The sequence below is a fragment of the Anopheles marshallii genome, chromosome 3, assembly GCF_943734725.1.
Source record: "Anopheles marshallii chromosome 3, idAnoMarsDA_429_01, whole genome shotgun sequence".
NCBI classification, from domain to species: domain Eukaryota; kingdom Metazoa; phylum Arthropoda; class Insecta; order Diptera; family Culicidae; genus Anopheles; species Anopheles marshallii.
In genome coordinates this window covers 69,795,639-69,813,261 of record NC_071327.1, presented here as the reverse complement: position 1 = coordinate 69,813,261, position 17,623 = coordinate 69,795,639, and the positions used below count along the sequence as shown (strand labels likewise).

The 17,623-nt window shown below is 41.9% G+C and overlaps 2 protein-coding genes across 2 annotated transcripts; one reads left to right on the top strand and one right to left on the bottom strand.

Moving 5' to 3' along the window:
- Positions 1-4,215: 4,215 nt before the first annotated feature.
- Positions 4,216-4,476, bottom strand: LOC128715325 (uncharacterized). Its single transcript, XM_053810207.1, has one exon. It carries the CDS (start codon positions 4,474-4,476, stop codon positions 4,216-4,218), a length of 261 nt encoding a protein of 86 aa, XP_053666182.1.
- A 10,719-nt stretch (positions 4,477-15,195) lies between these two features.
- LOC128713093 (chitinase-3-like protein 1) lies at positions 15,196-16,439 on the top strand. Its single transcript, XM_053807956.1, has 2 exons — positions 15,196-15,259; positions 15,328-16,439. Exons 1-2 carry the CDS (start codon positions 15,196-15,198, stop codon positions 16,437-16,439), a joined length of 1,176 nt encoding a protein of 391 aa, XP_053663931.1.
- The last annotated feature ends 1,184 nt before the right edge of the window (positions 16,440-17,623 follow it).

Sequence of the window (17,623 nt, the reverse complement as noted above, 5' to 3'; positions counted from 1 at the left end):
AGGCACAACACAGTCGGTTGGAAAATGGGGTTCCACTCGTAAAATCTAAACACACCGATTCCCTTACCAGACTTATCAGTATGTTATCTGGAGTAAGGAAATCGAACAACACCAACAAGAATAAAAACAGACAGCGACAAAAAAGGGGTAAGGGACTTGACAATTAAAAAACTGTAACACATATGACGTACAAAACCTGTTTCCAATGGGAGTAAGAGGAATAAGCGTTACCAAACTGGGAATTTGAGAAATCAAATCAATTTTGGATAAACACATGAAACCATTTTAGAATTGTGCGAACATTAGACGGACCACAGGACATGGAGGGACGAACTTTGAAAATACATACTCTTGAACTCCGATAGGAGCTTGGCAGACTAGACGATGCAGACGAATATGATGATGAGCTTGCATTGTAGCTCGACGTTGACCAAGGATACTGAAACGGACCGGAACACATGTGTATCAATATCAAACTAACACTCATCACCTGTTCTTGCGTGGAAGGTGAACGGGTTCAATCCATAGAATTGTTTCAAATGAAGTGTGCTAAGAAATAGGTAATAGCCCCCTGTTTATGAACAGTTGATAGTGTATTCCTCATTACAGAGTGTTCGAAATAGTGAGAAACATCGGAATAGTACGTTTGTCTATAATATCTCCAGCAACTTCTACGTCCTTTCAACAGTAGTTCTTGGTTTTTGAAATCCCCAGACATAATAAGGTCGTAGCTAAATAGTCAAATTCTGTATTTGGAATTAACAGTCCTAAAGGAGTATAAAGTTGGTCCTGTTGAGAGAAAACCCTGACGCAATGTAACAATATAGCAACACTATATACTGAACAACCTTTTAGAATTGACAATTGAATGGCATATTCAGGAACTCTCAGTTGAGAACCCTTCGACATTCGAACGAAGAGCTCACTTTAAGAACTTAACATGTCAGTTTAATAAAAGTTTGTTGGGGTCGATTAGAAAGGAGAAGTTCTTTATTAAATTTGTTCAGAGCTGAATTTGTGAACAACATGACTGTGAACTATTGAAATCTTCTTCAAAAATTTTTCTCGTTCTTGCAGTAATTTAAAATTCCATAAAAATATTCGAGACTTTTCGAAATTTGCATACAAAAAATACACAAATTTCTTTTTCTACACTGAACCATGCTGGATATCTCACTAATCGTGACCCAGCAATCAGATTACTTCATCCTACAACTACTCAAAAACTGATTTGCGTACCAGTACCTTCCAATATTTGGCACAAACTGGATTAGTCCATACCACAGGACGGATCAGAAGCTGATGCAAAAAACCATGCTCCTAATGACTTCCAAGATATATATAGTACTTCTCCCAGCGCACGACCTGTTTTTCGTCGCGAATGCAATTAAAAACTTTAACGATTTCTCGCGGAAAACTACACACACACACGGCCGGTCAAAACTGCATCCCAACCATGTGGAATGGGTGTAAAAACAGACCCACTTTTGCCACATCGTAAGCGGTTTCTATCGGTGCCTTCGAGAGTACTCTACTGGACCGGTGTTTGATGTACTCTCTCGAGTTTAACGCCCACTGGGGTTGAGATAAAGTGCACAAAAAAAAGATACACACGTGTAAACAATACATGCAACGAAACGCTTTGAATCCATCACCACAGCCTGTAACATGTTTTATGAGCATCGATGTGCGCCGTGGACGCGATGCTATCCTTGTGATTCGGCACACTGATTTCCACATTGCATGAAGCGGGGTAGAAGGAACGTTCCACAATGTGTGGACTTTGGTCGTTGGCGTAAAGAAACCGTGGGGCCGTGGGGTAAGCCGTGGGTAAGCCGGGGGGTAACCGTGGGGTAAGAGTGTCATAAATTGCTCCGGGTTCGTAAGATGTTGGCACGTCCCCGATGATTCATACAGCACCGATGAGCGGCAGTAGCGCCCTATGTTCGTGGTAGGAGCATGAGTGCCCAGAATGGGACAAAAAAACTGTTCTAAAATAGAACGATCGACTGACTCAGAAACACGATGACAACGACGGTGCACGGTACGTGGTGACTCCTCGATGCCTAATTTGTTACTCATAAATTCGGAAGGATTGGTAAGCGATTTTCCCCGTGCGCTTGTCCGTCGGTATGGTAATAACACAGACATACCATTATTTAGGGCAAGAGTTAGAAAAGGAGAATGTCTGCAACATTATTCTTGCTTAATTTATACCTTATAAGATGCGAAAGAGTGTGTTATTGTGAACTGATTGCGGGACAATTTTCAGTCAGTAGCAAAGGGAGACATACAGTCAGCAAAGCACAACAAGCAATTTGTTTAGCATTTTACTAAAATCTCAAAGATTCTGAGTGCCTTAATATAAACTTCATATTCATATACCAACAACCTAAATAGTTACAGTCTGTAAAGTAAACTCATCTCCAGGCTAAAACTTTTAAATTCAATGTTCATTTCAACAAATCTTCCATGAATTGATTAAATTGATGGACTTTGCAGAAGTTTCGACAAATTTTATCCTTTTGTTTTACATTTTACTTTAATTTCTTTTCTTTTATTTATTTTAAAAACATTGAAAAACTCTTAATTAAAATCAATGCCTTATTATGCAGATCTAAGAACTCGACAACTTTAAATACTAAGTATTATTGAAGGTCTAAATTGTACTAAAATCATAGAGAGAGAATCATAGAAAAGTACTATATTTCCTTTTAGTTATTTTTTTTCGTCTATAACGTATGCAATTGTTTTGCTATAATCATTTTATAAAAAAGCATTTCACATTCAATTTCACGAAAATGTTTCCAATCCAATGTTTGAGATACTATTTCCCAAAATAAAAACACTTTTACTTCGAGATGCCTGAGTGTATATCTCCCAATAATCAACTTGTAAAATGGAATCGCTTGGATTTATATCAACTTTTCGTTTCATTTTCACCAAACCAAACGTTTTACTTACATTGTAACTTCGATATGACATTTTGCTAGCTTTCGTTTAGATCCGTACGGTGGCGTGTTAGGAGTCGTTCGAACGACGGCGAATTCGATCTCTGCCGCTATGTATGTGGTTTTATTTTGCTGGTGATTTTTCCAAGCTGTAACACTGGCATATCTCTCTCACAACACTCTCAATGGAAGGCTCACTGTATAAGATTGTTATCATTTTACACCATACACCGAGGAATTGCTATAGTTTAAGACACTTTGCACTCTGTTGCGGTTGCCTAAGCCCGAACCTCATTGATACATTTAGCACACTTTCACCACCGCTTTGATTGCTTCCACTTCAATTCTGCCTATTGCATCAAGCACTGAAAAAAACCCGCACGATGACTGACACCGGAATAGCTGGAAGCATCGAAGAAAAGTGGCATTAGAACGTTGCAAAACCATCACTTCACGCAGAACGTCCACTTGTTGCATCCCACACTCTCCCTGCTGCAGAGCTGGCTTTACACTGATCGATGCAAGCTTCCACTACAATCCGTGCAATGTGCGGACACCGCCGTTAAGCCCTAGGTTGGCTAGATCAGTTGCTTACCCGTCCCGAACGGGGTGGCCCTTATCTAACGGGAGCGCGCATAAAACACACTTCACAGACACGGCGATCGCGATCTACCGTTTTTTCGCAAACAAACAGACGCACGACTTTGGGCCTATCCGCACCATGCGGTGTGTGCCCAGGGAATGTTTTGCACTCACACACGGGTTTGCGGTAGATCGTTGGAACTGGCGCAGCATGGCATTTCGTCCCGAGCCGATGCACAAAAGTGCACACAAACACACTTCCAGTAGGGGCGACTCGTAGAGAGGGAAAACTATTCCGAATTTTCTTTCTCACCACCACCCAACCGGCACAAATCTGCGGTGCGCATTGTCATCGCGCTGTGTTGGTGCAAAAGTCACGCAGCGCATACACCACGCACGCACACGACCGCACACGATCATGCACCCATACAATGTTCGCTCATCGCTGCCGGTTTTCACGTCGGTGTGGCGGACTAATTCGCTGGCGCAGTATTATTTTTAGATCCTGCCTGTTCGCTGCTCCCTGTCGCTGCGTAGAGTAAACACCGCATTCGAAACATACAGCACACCTTACAGCCACGTTCGGTCGGCGAAGACACTACGCCCTCGTGCTAGCAGACAAACAGACTAATGGAGCGGTAACACGCGGATGCGCTGGACAGATAACTCTCGCCCCGGGGGCTTATCGGAAGAAGTTATCGAACAGATTCAGCTGATTAAAGCCGGGCCCGTTCTGGAGCAGCGCGTACAGATAAACCGTGTAGATGTAGAACCAGGGCTGCAGGTGAAGCCGTTTGGCAAACAGGAAACCGCTGACGGAACGCGAAGAGCGCAGTACGGCCGCCGTACCGCCGTACAGCAGCTTCCGCACGAACTCCCCGACCAGATAGACGACCGTGACCAGAAGCAGAATGCGGCGCAAGTGTATCAAGAGTATTGCCATCACCAACCGTCCTACGGTCGCCAGCAAACGAACACAACCTTTTACACACACTCACACACGCTGCCTGCCGTTTTCGAAGACCCCCTTTCGGCACACAGGATCGATTCGTACACGCACGTTCGATTATTCGATACAAATAACATTCGACACTGCGCCTTAACGCATTGCAGCGCAACGCCCGTCGATCGTGAAATTCGCGACCTTTCGTGCCGCTCTGGTTTTTTTTTTTCGATTACGTTACTGCGAACGCGTTTATTCAATCGTTCCGATTAAAAAGCACCCCGTCGGTGTGCGCTTAGACCGACTCGATACAAGGGGCTCCGTCACATTGGTTCGTGATATTCGCGGTTGCTTCCCCGGCGAAGCGGTTCGTTGATACTGACGGGTACCGGCCAGATGGTCAACCACCTGAATGGACCGCTCGGAATGACAAAACTTCAATTCACTCGATCGCATGTAGATCGGGAACAACCGGTCCGGTGACAAACACCGCCATAAGGTGTTGGTCATGCGCGCTGGTCACCGCAGGACATTCAACGCCGTAACCACCACATATATACGCAAATTAGGTGACGTATCCCTGTGAATGACACTAAAACGAGCAGCAGTGAATGAAGTGTGTTTTTGCACTGCTGATTGCTAGAAGATGCTGAAAGAAAAATGTATTATGGCAAAATTATAGCATCTTGTCTATGCTGTTTATATCCCACCAGCCTCTAGAATCGAAATAGAAAAATATGTTTCAATCTGAAAAAATTCAGCCCAAATTCCGTCTGCCCTCCAATCGAGAATAGAGAGAAAAAAACGATAAAAATAAAACAATAGACATTCCAATTTATGTGGACCCCGGAACGAGATGGTTCCCCCCCCCCCCCCCTACTCCATTTCGTACAAACATACAAGAATCCGAACAGTTCCAAATCAAACACATTCTTCGACCGACAGCAGCGCGCGGCTGTGCGCTCGTTCGCCCAACCGGAAGACGGTAGACAGTTTGCTTTGGTGACTTATATTTAGAGCCGTCTTCAATTTCACATGGCCGCATCTTGCGTTCGTGCGACAGCATTTATTGCCTACGCGCCAAACCAACGGCGAGTGGGAAAATTCATCCCCGCCCGATGGAACGAACCGTATCCGATCGTGCGGTTGCTGAATAAATAACAATTAAAGTGTCAGATTAGCGCCCGAACAAACAACGGTGGAAAACGGTTTGCCGCTTACGAATGCGAGATGCACATGCAGGGAGCGCAACTTTTCGTAAAGTCAACGTCGCGTGTACTTTGGGGGCATTTAAAATGTGCTTTGCAGCAGCGAATTGGCGTGCGGCGTGCGTGCGCTTCCGAGAGCGTTCGATGACAATGCGGCTCTGGTCGGGTTGCAGTGCGCGTGAGGAATATTTCAAGGACAGCCGTGGTTGGGGAAAACTATTTTTGACATCACGTGTGCGACGGCATCGGAGATGTTAATCGAAACCAATCATATTGTACCATATACGCTGTTTCGAACATTCTCCAAATGCTTTCGTTGTTGCATACTGAATTGCTTTAAACAGTGAAACGATTTCTGTAGCACTTCTTCTACGTGTTGATTCTACAACTCCCTCTACAATTTGATCTGACATTTCTGGGGTTTAAATGAGGTAACTCGGGGAAAATCAACGGCTTTAATGCTAGTCATTATTGAATGAAATGAATTCTTTACCAATAATCCACTGGGCCAAATCGCCTTTTGTACTCGCCATGATAAAATTCGCCATTTTATAAAATTTACAGCCAAATATTTAAACTCCAATATGTAAGAGGCGTAGAGTGCTGTCGTCTCATAAATATCACATATAAACATCACATTTATGAAATAATTTGAATTTTATTAAAGTCCTTTTAGAAAATAACCGCGTCATAAAGTACTAGGCGCCTCCATAGATAATAGGAAAATGAACTTGAAATAAGATTTGTGAATATTTAATTACTCATTAACGAATTTGCTTTCCTACTCCTTCATGTATTGCTATCAGTATTGTTAGTATTCCCAAACGAGTTGGTGATCACAAACTTCTTACCCAAGTCGATGAAACCAGCAGATCCAGACGAGAGCCTATTGTGTCTTGTTCAAGAATTGGGAACTTAAAGTACATTTTTTAAAGTCCATTTCCTAGCTTATAGTTGTCCAAACTGTCTCAAGATCACTAGTATGGGTAACGCAGATCTGATTCCTAAAACAGAGCAGCGCTTCAAGAAGTTGCAACCGTGATAGATTGCTTCAAGCTTCTCCATTTTATTTATTTAAGCCATGCCAAATTATTGATCTTATGTAATTAAGAACAAACTGTACGATATTATCCCAATTCGTCACTGCTCCTCCCTTAGCTTCTTCTTCATTCAGCACTACTACTAACACACCACCGGACCAACGGGTTCACTCCACTCAGGGTCTTCAAATTGCGACCATAACTACAGGATTGGTGGTAGCATCAACAGTTACCTGAAGGTTTTTAATTGCAAAAATTGCTTCCAATGTCCCGTTGTAATTATACCCCGAACAATTAATATTTTAATTGCTTCCACGATTTATATCCACCCATGCGTTGGTAAAATCAGTAATCTATTGACCAATAAATCACTGTATTGGCGGGGAATTTGCTACCAATTTTTACCCCACGCAAGCGCTCGTAACGAGCACGCGGTCAACACTTTAGCTCGCTAATCCAACCAGCTCAAATCCCGTCGATTACTTTCTCCCATATCCATTCAACAATCGGAACAACTTCCGGAAACATGCTCGTTTGAGTGCTGTGATGTTCCGTCCGATGGTGGATTGATTCGTTGGTAAATCTGGCAAACATCACGGCAGTCCATTTGGTTGCCTCGCGGCATTAAACGGTTGCTTGCATACGCGAAATACCAGCCCAAAAGCTTTGATCATGTTCTGACAGCCAACAGTGCAAACGGTGCCCAAACACCAGCCCAACCCTCCGGCAAAACTGCAGCGAAGCGAGCGAAAGAGCAGGCAAGCTGCAGTGTGCATAAATCATACGAGTTGGAAGCTACGACCGGCGTACGCCAGGATGGTCCTCATTTTCACGCGGCGTGGCAAATCGTTACTGATTCTCATAAATCACTCATCACTGCTACTGTCATATTCCGCGCGGCACTCTGCACGTAAAAAAGCGAACCATAAACATCGTTACGTCTGCTTCCGGTATTAGTGCAGCGGGTGCAGCCGCCCTGTCACGTGCATTAAGCGGTGTTTCTTTCTGTTCCTTTTCCATTTTTGTTCGATTCCTCGGGAAAGCCGACCCTTCCAACCTATCTGCGACCCGCAAAACAAAACATAATCCACCCAACTTCATGATTCATTGGGTCAGGATGCGTCGTAGTTTACGCTTTTGCTGTTTTCCCCATTCGGAACTGGGACTGTTTTGGTGGCCGGTTGTTTACAAAAAACACATTTCACGGCTCTTTATTGATAGTTTCAATCTTTGTGGTCCTATTTTTGTGTCGAACGTAAACAAATAAATAAAACCACAGTGACAACTGCCGAAGAGCGGATCCCAATGTATATTATCCCAGCTCGGGGCAGCCTTGGAATGGCGTCCATCGTGGAAAATTGACTGGAAACTGGGTAATGGACTCGGAGCAATTTTCACAATGCTTCAAACAAACAATGCGCTCGGGGTTTTGATGCAATATTGTAGTAGTCTATTGTTAAGGATATAAGGTTCTATTTATTGGGAACTAAGGATTTGTTTGACGAAATTGTTCATTGAAATGTGCAACTAAGTACTTGGTTCTCAAACATTAGATATAAATGACGTGTCAAACGATATTCGACTTAAGCAGGAATTGAAGCTACAAGCGTTTTTCTTGAATACGTTATCCACACAACTCGGGAACTCAGACATACATAAGTATTCTAGGTAATTCCTGAGATACATGATGTCTAATTTAAGCGGATTTTAAACATTTACAGCTCAGTTTTAATTATCATCTCATCAAATTTACTTAACAGGTCACCCAAAACCCTATGCCCTTGGACTTGGACTTTGACGACACTAGGCTGAGAATTGGAAATTTCAAGTTCGTAACTATCCTCAGTACAATATTTGAGTGCTTCTCGGCGACTCCCTGTATGTACTTTAGAATTACAACAAGTAAAATTGTCCCCAGCAACGGATCGGATCGATCAAATCCAGGGCAGCGATACGGCAGGATTACGCTAGGTGGCGCTGGCTACTAAAAATGGATCGTGTTCGCTGATCGTCGATCGCAGGGTTGAAAATCGTGCGCTAGGAAAAGGAGTTCTTTTCCAACTAAAACTCCAGAGTATTTTTAAATCAATTTTGTTTAGCTCCGTTACAAACTCTAAATGAAATAGTTTTATAGTCGCCTTTTAGTTGGGAAAGACGCAGTACAGTAGTATAACATTAATTAGTATTTGTTAGACTCTTGTTGTACTATGTTATACAACCTCAATCTAAAAAACAACATATAGTAAGGCGCCATCAACAAAACAAGAAATGTCATTTCCGACACACTCGTATTCGTTTAGCATATTAAGTTTTAGTACACAGAAACCCTCTCACATTTGGTAAAATTTCCTCCCGAAAGGAAACCAACCTATCGGACGGTATAGTGATATGATTAATTCGATCCAATTGGACACAAAAATGTATATATTTAGCTGCGCGCCTTACCTGATGCAACGCGAAAGTGTATCTTCAAAAGCTACATCCACGTCTCAACCATGATGCAACGCGGTTTCCAATCGAAAAGAACCACTCTCGCGCCGACCCGAGATTTGGGTCATAATTCTTCCGCAATCGCCGTCAAAACCCTGCAAAGGAACACCCGCGTGCCAAAAAAGAAATCAACACAACCGGCTGAAAGCGAAGGCGGATGGCAAACGTCCGTCACGTGCCCTAACCAGTGTTTCACGACACCTCGCACACGCAGCCACTTGCGAGTGAGGAACAAATTCGGCACAGAATCTCGAATGACGCATGCTGGTAAGCGTCTTGTGGAGGGTGTCCACCGACGGTGGTAATATTAGTACGACGGTCTGACCCACATTTTCCATTAGTTGTAGTCACCGTGTACCACCAACGACGTGTCGGGTGCTACGTATAACTGACTCTGGTTTGTTTTGAGTGCATCGTTGCATGTGTTTGCTGGTTCCTGGTGACATTTGGCCATTCGTGTTCAATCATTGACGGAACAAACAAATACACGATACGTTAACAAGATTGTCTTTGCTGTATTACGAATGTCATCATTATATCTTATGCTACTAAGCTAATAACCATCCTCCATTGGAACACTCTTCTCAACCGTCATCTGCAGCTTTAGATGCGCTTTTCCACCCACCACACAAGTCACATCCAATTGCAAGTCTTTCTACAATTTGACTTTTGCAATAAAGTCAAAAAGTGTAAACTTCAACATCCAATATTTAGTTTTGCTACCGGATTCCGGAGTCCTCATTTGCACACTGCATCCAGCACAGCTGCAAGGCTTATCTTGCCACCCTTCCACGGTAACGGCACATGCACACAAGCGGAAGGAAGCTGGCAAGCAGATGCCTTGCTCCGTTGCTGCATGGGGGAGGAAACATACCTCCATACGCCCTAATCCGTTCATGTGTCAAGAAAATCCCACATGTCAGAACTCTAGCAAAACTTGGTTCTTAATCCTTGTGTCGACACACGGATAAATTTATACCGAGATCGTTCCCCGTTTGCTTTTAAAAGGAATCTTTGTGATGTGTTTGCGTGCGGGGGAAAACTACTTTCACATTTTCCTTTCGCCCGGATAGAATGGAGTGGCTTTTTAAAGTTTTTTTTTACAATTTTAATTTCTGTCTAATGTGCATACTGCTTTAGAAATTAATTTATATCCTTTTCTCTTTCGTTTTTTTGCCAACTTTCAAATTTTGGGCATAATTTTAAAGAGGCTTTCTTTTTAATGCTAATACACGAGACATTTTTCTACTGGATTCAATGGTGGAATATAGTATTTTTGTATGCTAACATAATTTAATACTTCGAAGTTGTTCTTAAAGCCCAGATCGTCTAGTAAAGCCTTGTGTACCTTGGAAATTTTACAGCTGTGTTAATTTATAGCACAAATTCTAAGCAAAACGGAGAAAATTTGGTAGAAAATACCTTTTTTATTATCAAATAAAATATTTGCTTTAGATTTATTTTAATGTAATCCTTCAAATAGTCGCCTGATTTGCTGAAAAAATTAAGTGCAGAAAAGGAAGTCAACTATCTAACTATGAAATATAAACGATTTTACTCCCGGATTCTTACGCAAAAAATCTAGATACGAGTTTTTTTTTCCAGATTATAACGGTTCTCTATAATGACGTATCTCGAGTACTATCTGTATTTTTTTAAATAAATGTTTTGCAACTGTTTAGCAATATTGCTGCAGTTTGATAAGCATTGCAGAATTTGGTCTCTGTTGCCTCTTGGTAATATGATCGATTCTCATATCGAAATCTCAAATTTACTATATCGTATAATTGTACTTAAATTGTACTAAATTAAAATTTGTTCTCAGTGCCTTGTAAGTCCTTAGTGAATTGACAACGAAATGGCATATCAGCAACATTGTCATATTTAATTGTTTTTCCATAAGGACTACACAGTAGTTGCTGAAGTCTACCACTCTTCGAAAGCTCTTCAAAATTGTTCACGAATTATCCATTAATGAATAATGCCGCATACTCTTAGTAAATCAATTTTTAAATATGAACATGGCACCTAAAGTATTCGACTTTATGTTATAAATACGATTACAGCGCTCTGGATAGAATTTAGCAGAATGATCATAGTTGTACCTTTAACAAAAATCCTTGGGAAATTCCGATCTAATCGCTTGTTACACATTTGATAGAACCTTGAAATACATTTCCCGTGTTAATCTGGAACCTGTCCACTACCCCAAATGCTGTTTGTTTATCTATATGCAAACGTAGATTCGCGTCATGTACAGCGTCGGTTCGATTAGTTGTGTGTGGAAATAAAGCCGAAAATAGAAACCACAATCTCGCCGGCAGTTTCTAACAGAACAGTGCAGCACAAACAATGGTCTAACCTCAAAACCAACAACCAGCAGCTCGCAAAACAAAATCATACTGTTGTCATGTTGGCTCCGATCCCGGTCCGATCATGTGTCCGCAGCCAATTGTTTACCGTCGCAATCGCACAATTATGCATGGCTTTTCGTACGAATCAACCCGGTACGCATTGCGTGTGTTGGTTACCCTAGCCGAAATGATGCGTTAATGAGCATGTGTTGCATTTACTTTCCAATGGCGAACCAGACGTTTTGGGTCCCACCTGTGGGATTGGTGCGTGTTGGCGCGAATGCGTTTGCGGGATCTTCTCAGCGCTCGAACCCACGATCCACGCAAAGGGATGATCTAATTTTGGTCTCTTTCAGCTCGACTCGAGGAAACTAAGTTGTGCTAAGATTTTCTTCCACCTTTTACGCTCTCTGCCTGCTGCTCAAGTAGTTCTTTCTTTAAGGGTTGCAGTGCTGAAACTCCTGTCCGTGCATCTTTCAAACACCTTCCACCCGGTGGCGGGCTGTGTTCTCGCCACGTATTTCGGTAGGCAAGACACAGCACAGAGCCGGTAGAACAGAGAGAATGAGAAAGATTTCCGTACACTATGCCTCAGCGCTACAACCCGCGACGGCGGATTTATTTTTATCACTCGCCACACTCCGTACCAGAGAATAAAGGAATTTATCACATAAAACAGTGGTGAAACATTAACGAACCCACGGCATCTAAACGGCTTCCGTGAAGTTTCTTCTTTTAATTCTGCACGTGGTTTTTTTTTATGTCGATAGTTTGTGAAGGTGCTGGCAACTTTCGTTTCAGCTCACCGAATTAAAGTACAACACTGCAACTAATGTTAATAAGAGTTCGTTTTGAAACACTTTTTCATTTGCACCACAAGACACACACGCTATTCAACACCAACGTAAGGACCATTACACACCATTCGGTGTATTGCACAGCGCAGTTTATTAATCAGCACAATCATACGCTTCACAGTCACTCGATTACTAATTGATTATCGCGACGCCACTGACATCGTCATCGAGAGTGCGTGTGCATCCCGCGGCGATCAAGTTGCCACTGAAACTGATCCTCTCTCTCAAAACGCGTGTGCCGAGCATAGCGACCGTGTAAGATCGATGACCGACTCTTTCGTTTCTTGCCCAAACCCCACGAGGATTTGCTGCTCTGCCTTATGCTGTTGAATTAGAATGCTTGTGGAATAGCCCGTTTCGTGGTCAATAGTCCCTAAGTATTGTAGAATTGTATTTGTTTATAGTCTAATGATTAATTGGGAAAATTGAGCAAAATATTTCTAAAAACACGCTGTTATACGTTATTCTATAATAACGTTAAACAAAACGTGCTAATTCATATAATTATTGTTTATTGATGATAAATTATCAAACTTTTCTTTAAAGACTCAATGCCCTGCATTGATTGAAAAAATGCATACAATATGCTCTCATCAAGACATTGAGACTGTCATAATTCTGCAATTAACTTTAAAAACAAAATTCTTAATGAATGATTCGCGAATAGCTGACAAATCTTTCAAGTACCTTTAATACATCGTACTTAAAGTTCATCAATCAGCTGTTAGTAACATAAAATTCTCAAATTTGAGTCTTTTATTTGGGTAAAGCTCTAAAACAAACCCTTTTGTTATGATCAATCCTCATTCAAATGACTTTACTTAGCAAAGGAGAGACATCGTGTTAGATGAGGCAGTACAAGTGAAGAATAATTTCAATTAAATTGTGTTGTTAGGATAGGATTTGTTACGATGGATTAAGTTCAATGTTTGTTAGTCAACCAACTGCTAACATCAACCGAATCGATGAAACTTTGAAAGGCGAAATATTTCAAGGCGCTGTAGTGAAATATTTCACGGCTCACCTCAGCTGTGGTAATCGATTAAACTATACAAAGCGGTTATTTTTATTTGAAATTAAGAAAACACGTTATTGCCTGTTTTAATTCTTTCAGTCTAAGACGTACTTAATAGTAATGCTGCAAAAACTTCATTTTTTTGTAACAAACCTGAAATAAATCATCATTCGAGCAAAAGAGGTGTAGAAGGCATTTGAGTCATAGGTTTTTAAGAAACCATCGTTGAAAATGCTTTCATTAGCAACAAATTATACTTAGGAGAGCTTGTCAGATAAAGACAAAGCTGATTAAAACCTATCAAGACATCAATCACAGTATAAAAAGATGTCATATTGTGATGGAGCGTTCGTATCAGTGAGAGTAATTGGGACTAACAGCCGTCAAACGACAGCGCACAATAGTAATGGAGCCAGATATATTCCGAATCGCTGGAGCGAATTGCCAAACGTGATTAAAACTTCTCTTGATGAATGTAGTACACACCATACAAAACAATTGAAACATTTTCATGATGTACTTAAATTATTTGACAAAATTGATAGCAACTCCGCCCATTTACGCGGTTGTAGCTTGTTTCCAAACTGTACGAAGTTCACCCATTCACAACGCACCGGCAAAGTACACCAGGTGGTCATCTCGAAATGCTTGCCGCTACAGTGGCAATATTGCGAAACCTCAATCTGACGATCATGCCCATTTCCCAACCATACCTTTTCGGATGATTCCATTCGCCGCATGTAAACGTCTGTCGGTTAATGTTAGCATAGCAGCTGAAAATTTATTCTTGCTTCCTTCAATTCCGCTACTTTACTGGATAAACTCACCTCGGTGACCCGGTGAGAAATGTATTTCGTAACCTTCTCGATCCCATCAACAAGTTTACGCCGTGCTGGTACGGGGTGAAACTTTCTAAACGTGTGAAACAACACCAATTGTAGTGCTCTCTCTCTCTCTCTCGTTTTTTCTTTCTTTATTTTAATTTCAGATCGACAGCAATATGAACAGAGCACTAAGAAGCTGATAATATTTTCTTAAAATACGCATTGCTTAGTTCATTGTAAGCATAGACAACAATAATTCTGCTATAAAAAATGTCTTCTTTTAACAAAGTAAACAAACAAAAGACACAAAATGACGACAAATATAATGATGGTAAGAAATTAATCTAACCATTTCGAGTGCCGGATATTGTTTAGTTAATTTCATTCATTAACATAACATACGTACCTTGTTCTACACAAAGTTTAACACATTCCAAGAGATGTTTAATGTTCGCTAGTTGCATATTTTAATACTTTATTCTAAAATTTCCTCCAATTACATTCAACAATTATTTCAAATCAGTCATCGTCGCTCTTCCCTTTACTCACTTGACGCGAGACTCGACTCGAGTGCAGTCTCCATTAGCGCCACCTAGCGGATTAAGCTTAGTAGTATCATGGTTGCTATGGGCCGACACGGTCACCAACCAGTTGCTCAGGCCAAACGACCTCCTTTCCATACAACTACCCTCAGCTGTTTATTTACACATGTTGATAATTACAATCTTCCCAACCGCACGTGCGTGCCCCAAATTCTCAAATTGATACCGGCGCACGGCATCTAATCTATAACGAGCAGATAAAACCTCCTTTCTCGTGTATGTTATCTGCCCGCGACTTATCTTTAACCGACTGTACTTTATCATATTTAGTCTGACACTGCGCCGAGATCCGTCAGTCCTTATTGAACGGTGATTGTGATCGTGACACTATGATTCGCGCTGCCCTTTTGTGTTTTATCGTGTTGGCTGTGTTTTGCAACGTAGAAGCAGGAAGTAAGTGAAGATATTGGTGAGCACAGTTGACGCACCATTCACACATATCGTATCCGTCTCAAGCGCAGAACCGATTGTTTGCTACTACGCCACATGGGCCACATACCGCCCAGCAAGGGGGCAGTTCAATGTGGAACACATCGATCCTTTCCTTTGCACCCATCTTATGTACGCGTTCTTCGGTGTCGACGCTACCGGTGCGGTAAGGGTGCTGGATCCCTGGCTCGATCTGGAGGATGACGGTGGCCGTGGAAACATTCGGCGCTTCAACGCACTGCGGCAGCAGAACCCGCAACTCAAAACACTAGCCGCCATCGGTGGTGCATCGGTCGATCCTGCGCTGTTTTCGCACATTGCCGCCAGTGCCGCATTGCGCACCGCATTCGCTCGTAATGCACGCGATTTTTGTCTCGCCCACGGATTCGACGGTGTGGATGTGGGTTGGGAGTTCCCGGCCATGCACGACGGTGACACCACTAACGATAAGCAGAATTTTGTGCTTATGTTATCGGAATTGGCCGGTGAGCTGCGGTCCCACGGGTTGCTGGTAACGGCGGCACTCGGTGCAAGTGAAACAATCGCGTCCATTTCGTACGATATTGCCGGCATTGTGCCGCATTTGGATTTTATCAACCTGATGGCTTACGATTACAGCGGTGCGTGGAACGAATTTACCGGCCACAATGCACCACTGTTCGCTGGACCATCGGATCAGAACGATTTTCAACGGATGCTCAACGTGGATCATAGCGTCAGCTATTGGCTGGGCCAGGGTGCGCCACCGTCAAAGCTAGTGCTGGGAGTTCCCGCATATGGACGCTCCTTCACGCTATCGGACCCCGGTTCCAATGGGCTGCGGGCACCAGCGGATGGGGCCGGATTGCCGGGACCGTACACAGAGCAGCCCGGTTTCATGGCATACCACGAGGCTTGTGTTCACTTTCTGTCCGGATCCAGCTGGCAGCGTGTGTGGGAAGAAACCCAACGCATCCCGTACGGGTTTCTGGACCGCCAGTGGATTGGATACGACGACCGGGCAAGCATAGTGGAGAAGTGCAACTACGTCAACAGTCGCAACCTTGCCGGCATGATGATGTGGTCAATCGATATGGATGATTTTCGTGGATACTGTGGAACAAACTTTAATTTACTGCGAGCTATCAACGAATGCTTGGCGTGAATGTGTTATTCTGATGAAAATGTTTGTAATAACTGGGTAACTCTTTAATTCACCAAACAATTTGAATATGAATTTTGAAATGGATAAGAAAGTGATGTAAACTCCTTTTCTATTGTGGCTAGATCTTCAAAAGTCGCTTACTTCTTCAGAACGACAGTGCCTAGACGCATCTAAGAATAGATTTTCAAATAAAATCAAAAGTTTCTAAAGCGCTTGATTTTTTTTTTGGGTATTTTATACACCGAATAGCATTTTATATTTTCAAGAAATTGTATTTCAGTAAAGTACTGGGCGTCTCCAGCACTATACGATAAATTTGAAAAAGTAATAATAAAATCATCGTTATAATGAAACATTACTCCCATTGCAGTTCATGAGAAAGTAGTGTAAAGAAATCCTTTCTAAAATAAGTTGGTTAAAAATCAACTAAAATAAGTTAAAAAATCTGATAACAATAACCATCTAACAACAAATCATTTCAAACTAATGTCGAGCTTCGTTTTCGTCATTAAACTTATAGATTTTCCATTAGTGAAATTCTCCTTATGCTTCTTCTTCTTAGTTTGCGTGTTCTTATTATTTTGCTTCTTCTCTTACATTCTTCTCCATAAATGGGATCTAGTGTACTGACACTTTCGATCATGTCAAACCTCTCAATTGAGTTGTGTCACCTGATCCTAATAGGCGTTGGGTTTCGTCAAATACTCATGCTAAGATATTTTATTAAAAAAAGATGATTTATCTGTTGGTACTCCGAGAACTTGTCTATTATCACCTCCGTTTGGAAAGCATCCATTTCCATATTTACACCTGTTAGAAGCTTTCTAAGATCATCTGCAGGAACTTTTTGTTCGAACTCTCCAATTCCCACATTCTTGTCTTAGTTATTAACACGACATTCGATAAAAATAAAACTAAATCGTCTAAATTATGTACAAATAGTCAATTAATCCATACCGTATGTACTACTTTAACGATCTCCATAAAGCTGATCTCTATTAAACCGCGCTCATAGACGACCACTGTATAAACTGAGTTACGTTTAGCACACTAAACTTCCCCATCTACCATGGAGGGAAAATAACAACGCTAAACATGCCAACTAAACACCAGCCCCAGAAAACAACAAACACAAATGACCCATGAACCCGAAAAGCTGAAATCGTCACTCCATATTTAATATT